The sequence below is a fragment of the Coturnix japonica genome, chromosome 15, assembly GCF_054131305.1.
Source record: "Coturnix japonica strain WE chromosome 15, WE-NBRP24, whole genome shotgun sequence".
Lineage (NCBI taxonomy): Eukaryota > Metazoa > Chordata > Aves > Galliformes > Phasianidae > Coturnix > Coturnix japonica.
The window spans coordinates 4221646-4233154 of NC_140677.1; the positions used below are offsets into that span (position 1 = coordinate 4221646).

The following is an 11509-nucleotide window of genomic DNA, read 5'->3' on the forward strand; positions in this document are numbered from 1 at the left end:
TCCACTCACAAGCCAGTGCAGCTATGAATGCATAAACCCAGATGTAAATTATGTGAAATTTCCCTTGGTGGAATCAGTGTAATACCTATCAGAAAGCACAATATTTAAAAAACTGGTAATTGCAAATAATGTAAACATGGAGAATGTTTTGGAATAAGTGAGTGTGTTGTGCAATGCATAAAAACGTTAGTCATGGCTCTTCATATGTTTGTTTGTGTCCTTGGCAGGCTTCAATGGCTGAGAACAGTATACCTCTATACACTACTGCTTCCATGGGAAATCCCACTCTGGGCAACCTAGCCAACGTGATGAGGGAAGAGCTTAATGGTGCAATGGAGCATACGAACAGTAATGGGAGTGACAGTAGTCCAGGACGTTCCCCTATGCAAGCAATGTGAGTATGGCAGAGCCGCACGCGCCGGTCGAGGCATTGTCTAACCTGCTGGAGTGTGACTGTGGAGGTTCTTGGTGTGAGCAGCACAAGTTGAGGTCTCCATCTGGGGACGTGCTTTGGCTGATGAGAACATAAAAGGGCCATTTACCAACTTTCACACAAAGGAATCAGCGCAATCCAGTCTGACAGGCACACGGGGCTGTAAAATTGTAAAGTCGTTTGTAATTCTCTTCTTTAAACCTCGGACTGTGGGGTTGCAAAACCTCTTAGGCAACTGCATTTCTCGGAGGATAAACTGGTGTTTCCCCCCATTTCGGAGCACATGGCAAGCACACCCGGTGGGGCTGGGCTGGGAAATGGGCCTGTTGGGCAGGTCTGACAAACACTTGATGCACAACAGTCTCGCTCAGCATTAATGATGGCACACGTGAAGGTCTGCATGATTTATAGATTGCTCTTAAAATATCAAAAGGAAAATTAATAGGAGCATTATAGCAACAGACGGCAGTATAATGAGTGCATATATAACCGCATGAAGTAATGGGGGATTGCTGTCCCTGCTCAACGTGAATGGCACCAGGACAGCGAGCTCGCGCAGGAAAGGGTAAGGCAGGAAGGGTGTGATGCCCCTATGGGTGTGCTCAGTATTTATGGGGTGATGGAGTGAGTTTGCAAAGCTGTAAATTCCCCCCTCCCCTCAGATTGCATACCGGATAATTGGCAGCTGGCGAGGGAGCCAGAATTTATAAGTCTTGTAGTTCTCAAATGTGAAAAAGTACCTTGACTACCTGTGTGAGTAGCTGTGCTCAGGAGCCCACTGCCATCCTGCTGGCAGTTCCTTAGCATGAGCTGCAGAATGACTGGCTGCCTCGCCACAGCTCACATTACGCATTAAAAAGAGAACTAATTTGTCGTCTCTTACTTCAAAGTAATTTGAATAAGGGATTTACAAAAGTAAGTCTAAATCAAAAAGTGGAAAACATTAACCTAATACCACTGTAGTAATTAGTTGTGAAACTAATTAGCATTTAATGGCAAAAAAGTTTCCCACCTGCATAATGTGTTGTCAGAGGGGAGGGGGGCATGGAGGAATCTGAAGCTCTGGGTACTTTGATATTGCAGCATTTTAAATCAATGCACAATGTGCTTTGAAAAAAAAAAAAAAACAAAAAAAAACATCTTTAAAGATGGCAACATTCATTTTTAATTAATAATTAATTTTAAACATTGTCTTTTACCATTTACTTCAAAACATTCAAATCGTCTGTTTAGCTTTTCCAGTGGTTGTTTGTGCAGTATTAATTATCTCTCCCGAAGTCGCATTACGTGACACGCTTCCCGTCGATCAGAAGCGGATTCATCTCGAGGCACTTTGAGTCACAGTTTGTTATCCTCTGCCCGTGACCACGCAGGGACGGTGTGGAGGAGGAGCACAGGGACGTGGGTTTTCTCCAGAAATGAGGCTTCTCCCAAGAGTTTCTCCTGGCCTAACAGACAGGGACAAATGTTTATGATGTTGTGTTAATCCAAGTAATTATTTCTTGCGAGTTAGATGCTAGCGAAGTTTGTGCACTCCTCGTTTCACCTAAGGTTTCGTTGTCTTTGAAGAGACTGTGTGTGGGGGGGGGGGGGGGGGAGGGGGAAATAACTGAGTTGAAGCGGGCTAGGACGTTTCTCGGAGCTGTGCGTAGCCGTGGCCTTTGTTGCACTTAATAATCATCTCTTAGCACATTGATACTAAGGTGAGGGGCAGCGAACAAACACTGGAGAGAGAGAAGGAAGGGGGGAGGGATGCCTCATTTTCATTATTCACCAGAAAATCCAATTTTCTGTTGTAATATGGAAATGATTGTTTCCTGAGTGTTTTCATTTTCTCGGAATTGATAATATATGTGTTCTCTGCTGAACATTTCTTTTTGCTTAAGTAAAACGTGGCGAGGTGATGTTCCAATCCCAGTCTGTGAGCTTCCCCTTTAAAACGGTGTTTCTTAGGAATAGGAAAGGATCTAAAACCAAAACTGTCTCAAGTTTGCCCTGTTTAGTAAATAAAATCCAGAGTCAACAGTGGATTTCCAGACGCTGTGCAGCCCCAACTGGCAGCCAGCATGCTTCGGTAGTGATGTTTCCAGTCTTTTTCTCGGTGCAGATTTCCTTGTCCCAATGCAAATGATTTTTTTTAAACAATTTCAGTATATTAAAATAAATCAAGCTTTAAACTTTATTGTAAGGTTTAGAAGACCTTGTTAACATGACAGCTAAGAAGTCTAACACTTTAGCTGAAGTCTTATTACCACTCATTCATTTCCTTTTTATGACACATTGAGCCACAGCTAGGTCTTTTTTTTTTTCCCCCTCTCCCTCCTTTTGAAACACTAGAAAGTAGTCGCATAATTACAGCTTGGGGACATAACACTTTCATCCTGATATGCTCCAAAGGTAGCCACAAAGCAAACTACTCCATGCTGTGTGCACCACCAGAACTCGGTGGCTTTAAACAACAGTCAGCTTTATTAAAAACTCCTCTGTTCCCAGAGTGGACAAACAAAAGAATTACTCAGATGTGAAAAGAAGGGGAATCAGTGTTCAGCAAGGTTATTTATTGTTAACCCCTTCTGGAGTCTTAGGCATCTGCTTAAAAGGAATGGGCTGAAATGCTGCTGATACAAAAAAGAAATAGGAAACCCTTTTTTTTCTTTTTCTTTCTTTCACCTCCTTTAGTGGGGTTTTTTTTTGTTTGTTTGTTGTTTGTTTGTTTGTTTTTTGCCTAGCCCAGCATTTGCCTTTTTTGTGGTTTAGAGTCGATAGTTTCTCCTCCCCTAGTAGGAGGTGGTAAATAGAGATTCAGACATACTTGAAAGACGTGAAAATCTCCCTTTGCCTTTTAGCTTACTTTAACTGAATGTTGTCAGTTGCTCTGAGATGTTAGAACAAAATCTTGGGTTTGGTCAGGTCTCTTCCTCACATGGCACTTTGTGGTTACAGCTGACAGAGGATGCAAGGTTATGAATTATTTTTGTATGCCATGCAAATCCCTCCCAGGGGGGTTGCATTACCCAGATCACCCTCCTAATTTGGGGGATGGAGTTCTTCCAGGCTCACTGTCTGATGCCTGTCCAACACGTGAGCCCTGGAGGGGGGCATTGTGGCCATGCTCTGTGGCTCTGTGGGCCCCTCTGCCTTTGTCTCACTCAGGGTCGAGCAGCGTAAGTTCTTTGCTTTGCTTTTCAGTCCTTAAGTTTTGCTTTTGACTTCTGGGAACCAAACCAAACCTCAAAGAGAAACTCAGTTAAAACCACCTGGTTTCACCTGCTTTCATAACAAAACCAGAAGGTGGTCAGAGATTGGTTTGGAAAGGTTCAGAGGCCTTTCAAGGAGCGTTCGCAGAATTTGGGGTTGTTGTGAGCACAGCAGGCACCGGCCATGTCTGGTGGCACACGTTTGTTCTTATCCAGCAGGTGGGAGGGTGTGATGGGAGACCGAGGCACGGCCCCTGTGTGGCCTTGGAGGAATTCCTTTCTGTGTCCATTGTGCAAAATGCATTCAGCTCTTACCTTGGAAAATGTTTGGTCTGCATTTCCAAAAATAATAATTAAAAAGCAAAAATAAGCCTTGCAGTAACATCAGTACTAGAAGGGCAGCAGGCAAGACCTACGTTAAAACAGCAGTAAAAGAGCTCTCTACTGTAAAGGCCAAGTAGCACTCACTTCGTCGGTCTGTGTGCATGACCATTCTTTTCCTATTTCTCCTGTTTTTCATTTCACTCTTCCTCCCAAGCCAGGGTCCCACCACAGACCATTCATAATGGAAGTTTTTCTAGTTGCAACTAATCAGTGTGGTTTCATGTTTGTGCAGCCGTGAGCCCTAGGACACTCAGCACATGTCCACCTTGGCAACTGCGAGCAGCTCACAGGCTCCAGCAAGATGCTGCATGTGCAGCAGCGATAGCTAGCTCTTAGCCCCCAAGACTGGAATTGTCTCTTCCTTCTCTTTATTTTTCCCCTTCTTTTTCTGAAAATGGCACAGGACATGGTGATAGAACGTGTGATTTAAACTGGACAGAAGAAGATACATGTGCACAAATGTAGTAGCAGCCTTCTCCTGGTTGGGTGGGCAGGAAGTTGCAGATCATACCGAAGTATTAGCCCTTCAGCACTCAAGAAGTTGAAATATGCAGGGACTTGAAGGGCATTCACATCTCACATTAGAGATATGTGTAGTCAGCAAGTTAGTTCCATCCCCAGATGAATTAAATAAATAGGGTGCTTTGAGCTTTGAGCACAGTACAGGCAAACAGCTGGTTCTACCTGGTCTCTTGAAACAGGCAGAGTTACCTTTGGCTTGTGTGCTAGGTGCAGAGTACATTTCCCTGTTTCACGATTTATTCTTCCTGCCTGTCAGTGCAGCAGAGTACAAGAAGTACTGCCGTTCTATCTGCACAATGCGTACAGTAAAATACAGCTATTTTGAATCATTCTAAGGCAGAGCCGTGTAAGGAGAGGAAGAGTTCTTTCAGAGGGTGTTTGCACTCAGATGTTTTCAAGTAGTTGATGTGAAAGGGTTAAATTAGCTTGTCTGGGAATAAAAACAGGACTCTAGGAGGTGGATATCAACTCAATGAGAGACAGAGTGGGACTTGAACTCATTAACACTTTATTTTAAGGGATTGCCTACAACATCAATTATTTAGGAAGCAAACAGGGTCTCCGTTGCTGTGTCGCATTATTAATACTTGGTAATGTCAATAAAATCTTACTTTCCTATAAAGTCCCACCAACAAGACACTATTGACTCACATGGCTATTTTACATTTCAAAAGCTGCCGAACAGAAAAAGAAAAGGTAATTTGTATTTGTATAGGATTTGTTGTAAATATGATTTACGGACAACATTTTTCAATTGTTATCATACCCGTTTTGAATGACCAAGCCCCGTTCCCCTGCGGGTTATTCATGTGCTGTGCCATAATGGGAAATTTGGCAGATCTCATCTCTTCAGTACATCCTTGTGCCCACCGTGAGCTGGGGATCATGTTCTGCCTTGTTTACAGCTGACAGTGTTATTATTCTCGTTAGGACTGTGCTTTCTTATCATATTGTTGTGTTGAGCGAGCCTTTTCCTCTCTGTTTGTGTTTCCTGGCAGGGCTTTTCTTCCCTTATTGACAGTTTGTAAAAATATGCATTAATTTGGAGTTTAAAGCATGTATCATGGTGTCTCTTTGCTGTGTTTGCTTGAAGTTGATTAATGATAGAACCTCACTTGGGGTCGTCCTCTGGAGAGTTGTCTCACAGGTTCTGCATGTTAACGAGCGACGCCGCACACACAGCGCGGTGATTAGCCCAACCTCCGCCAGCTCGGCGGGCCGACAGCCCTCTTCTTTGCTTTTCGGGTGCTTATTCCACTTATTTATCCAAAGATTGTATTAATCAACTTAATATGTCAGCTGAGAGTGCTTTCTCTCAATGCCGAGACTGAAGGCCCATCGAGGTGCTCCTCCCAGAGTGTTTCCCCCCAAGGAGGCTGAGCGGCAGAGCGCAGCCTTCACAGCCTGGCTCCACGTCCAGGCTCTGCTCCTCAGTGCCCTGCAGCTCCAAAGGCCCAAACCACCCCACATTCCTGCCCAGCCCCCCGAGCTGTCAGAGCCCTGTTGGAGTGAGCAGCTCACCGAGTGACCTTGTTTTTGTTTTTTTCAGGCACCCCGTGCATGTCAAAGAAGAACCGCTAGATCCAGATGAAAATGAAGGCCCGCTCTCCTTAGTGACAACAGCCAACCACAGTCCAGATTTCGATCACGACAGAGATTATGAAGATGAACCTGTAAATGAGGACATAGAATGAATATGTCTGACACCATCATCCTGAGGACGAAGACGGGAAGAACACGTCAAACCTAGCTGTGAAATCTCTCCATTGTTGTACAGTCTGGAGGATTCTCAGTCCGCTTTGACAACTATGAAATATGTTAACTCTTAGTGCCATCAAGTATCCCATTTGGGAGTATTTTTGATTTTTCTACTTTTTGTTGAAAAAAGGAATTTGTACTCTGTGCATTGGATGGACTTGTTTGGTACTTGGGATTTTCCTCTCTTACAGTCAACGTCAGTGTTGTAAATTTGCTAAACTGATTCACTTACCTTTAGCAGCCAACTGTGGACTGCAGGTCCTGCCAATTTTGGACACTTGAGGACATCAAACTGAGCATGTACACCAGAACTGCAGATCAAGTCTTTGCCCAGATTTTAAGGATTCCAATGGACAACATATTTGCACAGTACTGCATGTTGATTATCACTGCCTTTACTCCATTTTGTTGGTTTTCGGTTTGTTTGGTTTAATTTTTTTTTGTTCTTTTTTTTTTTTGCTTCCATTTGGGATGGGGAAGGCCTGTGTGTGCACGTGTGTGGATACGTGTGTGCGTGTGTGCGTGAGCGTGTCTATCGGGGAGGGGTTACAAGAAAAAAATTATCCCAAACTTTTTAATGTATTGCTTTTATTCCCCCGCCCCACTTCTCCTCTACCATTTTAAGTTCTGACCTCAGGCCTCATCTGGGCCCAGGGCCTCTCAGAGGCTTCAGCGTTTTTCTGTACTTTGTGATGAATGTTAATAGGTGTTTTTATTATACGAAGCTGAATGTCATTGAATTGTTTGTAGTTTTTTCTGTCATTCATTCCAGTTTCCTTCAGATGCCACCATGTTTTCTTTAGCTGTGGAAAACATTCCATTTTGGTGTCTCTATTTTTGTTGTTTTTTGAAAAGGTCCCAAATGCTGCACTATACATGTGGAAGGGTTGTCCAACGGGGAGAGAGAAATGAAGTACTGCAAGAATGAGAATGAATGACAGATGAACATAGAAACACCGTAGGAAGCAACACAGATTCATTCTGCAAAGCAGTATTTTTTGTTGTTGTCAGTTTGGGTTGGTTTTGGTGTGTTGGTTTTTGTTTTGTTTTGGAGATTTCTTTTTTGGCAGCAATGGTGAATATTAGCAAATGCCACAAAATGGGACAGCACAAAGAAATGTATGCAGCACCAACAGAATTCACTTTTATTAGAGGATGGATAGTACGGTGGCAGGCTCTCGGTTGTTTAACACGAGTTTTAATGGGTCAGCAAATCTTTCTGGAATATCTAAGATGACTGAGATGGGCACCTACACATTTATTATGCCATTTTTTTTTTTCTTTTTTGTGTTTGCATTCGCAAATAGTGGTTGGAAAGATGACTTCATTAAATTGTTATTGTACGTGGCGATGTTTCACGGTTAAACATCAGTTCAGGATTGCTTGGTGGCATTAATCTGTTTGAATACAAATTAGATTTCAGATTGAACTTGTTACGGGAGTTAATAAGGACAGAGCCACACTAATGCTGAAGTGTTAATTTCAACTGTGCAAATCCAGTACTGCGGTTACGATTGTTATGCAATATTACACCAGCCAGTATGGAAACCTCGCCGTAGGAAATGGGAAGTATAGGAGAGAATTCGCACCGGGGCTTGTTAGGCACAACTGGCAATGCTCTTGGAAGCAAACATGACATGCAAAATCTGTTGCTATAGGTCAGTAAACCTTGGTCACCGAACACCTAAACGTTTTCATTCTGCAACCACTTTTCCGTCACTCATTTATTTATGTAGGACTGTAGCTTTTTTATTATTTCAAAAAGCCTTTCGGAGCTTAATTTATATTCTTCTTTGTACCTTTTTTTTTTCTTTTTTTTTTTTTTTTTCCTAAAATTACCAAAGATATTACACAAAGGTAAATTATGTTCTCTGTTATATGCTTTATCTTGTGAAGCCAAATATCCTCTTATTGTTGATCAAAGGAGGTTGAAGAATTTAGAGGGAAATGACAAGCTGTGGGCTATTGCTAACCTGAGAGGGAAACTGCTCCTTTATTCTAGAACACATAGAAGGCCAAGTAGATGTCTGAACCAAAGTTGTTACTTTTTATTTGTAATTCTTTACAGCGACCAAAATGAAATTGTGTAAAGAGGAATGGAGGAGAGCTTTTGAGGCTGAAACCAGGAGACAGTGTTACTGAGGGTGCTGGGGGTGGGAGCTGGGAAAGCAAAGACGCAGTTATTTTGCAGAGGATTGGAGTGTCAGATGAAGGAGGCAGTTTAATAAAACACAGAAGAGAACAGAAAAGCTCCCACAATGTAACTGGACCACGTAATAGTATTTGTAGGTTGAAAAGAAATAATAACTAATTTGGTCTTTGGTTCTACAGATCGTGTGCCACTTCTGTCTCGGGATCATGCTAGGATGACTGCTTTCATTTTGGTTGATCTTGGCAAATTTGCTCAGTTTTGTTTGGTTTTCGGTCAGCGTTTTTCATAAAGGAAGAACACTCCTGTCCACTCATAAGCTTTGGTACAAGAAATTTTATTGGCAGTTACTTTTATAAAACTCAGCTCTGCTTTCTGTTAGGAAAAAAAGAAAAAGAAAAAAGAGAAAAAAAAAGTGAGAAATGGGGGGAGGGGGAAAAAAGAAAAAAAAAATAATTTTTAAAAAAAAGGGCAGTCTGTGGTCATTTGAAACATTTATTTTTCTTTAAATTATCTCCAGGCAGCTTCGTGCCGTGCCAGCGGTAGCCAGACAGGGATGGCGAGAATTGAGCCCTGTCCTTCTAAACTGAGTGGTTTGCTGGTTAGTTGGGTATTCAGAAGGGGACAAAAATCCGGTAGATTAGTTCATTCTCAGCATGTGTAGCTAGACATGAGTAAAGATAACAGCATGAGAAACTGTTAGTACGCATACCTCAGTCCGAACTGTTAGGGAATGAGTAAATAAAAAATACATTTCACTCAGTTGCACTTAGTTGTATGTCTTGCATGCTTAGTCTAAAGACTGTAGCAAAAATATTGAAAAAGAAAAAAAAAAACGAAAAAAAAAACGAAAAAAAAAGAATAAAAAAGAAAAGGAGAGAAAAAAAAGAAATGACAAATTAGGTTTGAACGTATCTGGCAGGTGTCGCAGCCTTGCAGAAGAACCAACTGAAAATCTCAGGCTTTACATCGAGCAAACTTCACTATTGATTTTTACAGTTCCGATTCTGTATCCCTTTGGATATACGGTTGCTTCTTTAGGGAGGGGTTTATTATGTTGTACATATATATCCCACTGTGTCTGTGTGAGCCTTTGTCTCGGGGGGGTGGGGAGGGCGGAAAAGGTGGCAAGGTCCTTTTTATTTTTATTTAGATAACTGTTCCTCAAAAGGAATAAAATGCAGACCTGTTTGTCGAAACACCTTTTGCTTTTTGTGCAACTGCTTTATATTAACTATACTAAAAAAAAAACAACAAAAAAAACAAAAAAAAAACAAAAAAAAAAGCTTTGAAAAAAAAGAAAAAAGCAAGAAAAAAAATAACCTACTGTATGTAATGGAATTGCAGACTACGCTGCACATGTATTTTATTTAGTTATCCTTGCTTTATGAATATCGGATGACGTTTGCTGACATGTGGGAGAAAATCCCTGACTTTTGGGTTTTTTGTTTTGTTTTTTTCCCCCGGCTTTCCCACTGTAACATAGTTGACAGAGTTTTGGGTTTTTTTCTCTCTCTTGTTATCATGGATCGAAGCGTTTTTTTGTACAGGTTTTGTGTTTGAAGCTGTTTTTGGGTTAATTTTGTTTGGGGTTCGTTTGTTTTGATACTTTCCCCACCTCCCCTGCCCCCCCACCCCCCCTTTCTGTTATCTTACCACTGCCTTTTCTGGCTGTCTCCAACAAAGTTCATATATTTGAAAGGTAAAATTAAAAAAATAATAAAAAATTTAAAAAAAAATTAAAAATCATTTAAAAAAAAAAAAAAAAAAAACAAGAAAAAAAAATAAAGTTTTTCTCCTGCTGCAGTAAATATTTTGCATGATGATGAGTTCCAGGGTCACACTTTCAAAGTTTATCAGTGAAGTAGTGATGAATAACGGGGGAGTGTCAAACTATTGACCTTTTTGTATAAAAACAAACAGAAAACTTTACAAGGTGCCAAGATGTAAAGACAATTTGTTACATGTTTTTTTTCTCAAAGAAAAGCGTACATTATGAAAGTAGTACCATGTATCAGGTAAATCGCTGTCAGGAATGAGAGTCAAAGCCTTCCTTGTCCACAAAACCAAGTTTGTAAATGTAAAACCTGTTAGGTTTCTGCATTCGACTAGAAGTGAAATGAGAAATCAAGGCTTATGTAGAGTAAAGTGACCACAAAAGAGGACCTTTTTTGATTCTCACTCGCAAGAGTCCGGCAAGAGTTCCTGGAACGCCCCAGTTCTGGAGCCCCGACTTCAGGGAGAGACCAGGGCAGGGCTTCTCATCCGACAAATATTGCAGATCATTAGATATTTTATATATATACATACATAAATATATATATATATAAAGTTTTTAAAAATAATTTTGAACTATTGTAGTTTTCAGATTGCTGATATTCTCACGTTCGTTATAGCATGGAAAAAAAGAAAAGTGTTTAGACTCCTTTTGAAATCCTTTGGTACCTTTGGTTAATGAACTCAGATTGAGTTTTTAGATGTTTCAGAAGCAATTTAGTATTCTAGTCTTGCGAGGTGAACTTGCAGTCACGGCTGCATTTTAACGGACCCAGAACAGGTAACAAACTATCTTCTACCCATAAGCCTTGATGAAAATGGTACAGTCCAGACTGTTAGCATGGTGCTTCGTGTGTATGTGCTGCCAGTAACAAGATTTTTTTAATTATTTTTTTTTTTTTTTTTGATAAGGCATAAAAGAAACTCATTCCTTACATCAACTGTAATTCCATCATTCCATGTCTGTTGATACAGACAATAAAAAATGTTGTGTAGTCAGTACTAATTACTGACATTATAGCATTCTCAAATGCAATAAAAATGCTGGTTGTTCACACTGGTAATGCAAGTTGCCATGTCCAAAGTTTTTCTTTGTTTGTTTCTCCCCCCTCCTTGCTCCATGTTGCATCCCCAGCAGCCCTGGGCTCCAGAGCAGACCCCATGGAGCAGTCGCTCACCCCTCACCCTGTCCCTGCCCATCCATGTGCAGTCTATCACTCCCCTTTGGCCTTCCCAGCCACATTCAGTTGCAGGCTTTTAGCTGCAGTTTCCTGGTTGGGCAGGTTGCTC

General features: G+C 41.3%; 1 protein-coding gene across 50 annotated transcripts in view; it reads left to right on the forward strand.

Annotated features, from left to right (window-relative positions):
- Positions 1 to 11283, forward strand: part of FOXP1 (forkhead box P1) — a 338964-nt gene extending 327681 nt beyond the window's left edge. For all 50 annotated transcript variants that reach the window (XR_014934558.1, XR_014934559.1, XM_085516176.1 and 47 more), the window contains 2 exons: positions 228 to 394; positions 6086 to 11283. Coding sequence is in view for 48 of the 50 variants with exons in the window: in XM_085516176.1 (XP_085372302.1) it covers positions 228 to 394; positions 6086 to 6230 (312 nt within the window). In the remaining 2 variants the exon portion in view is untranslated. The remainder of the gene's footprint in view (positions 1 to 227; positions 395 to 6085) is intronic.
- Positions 11284 to 11509: the final 226 nt, after the last annotated feature.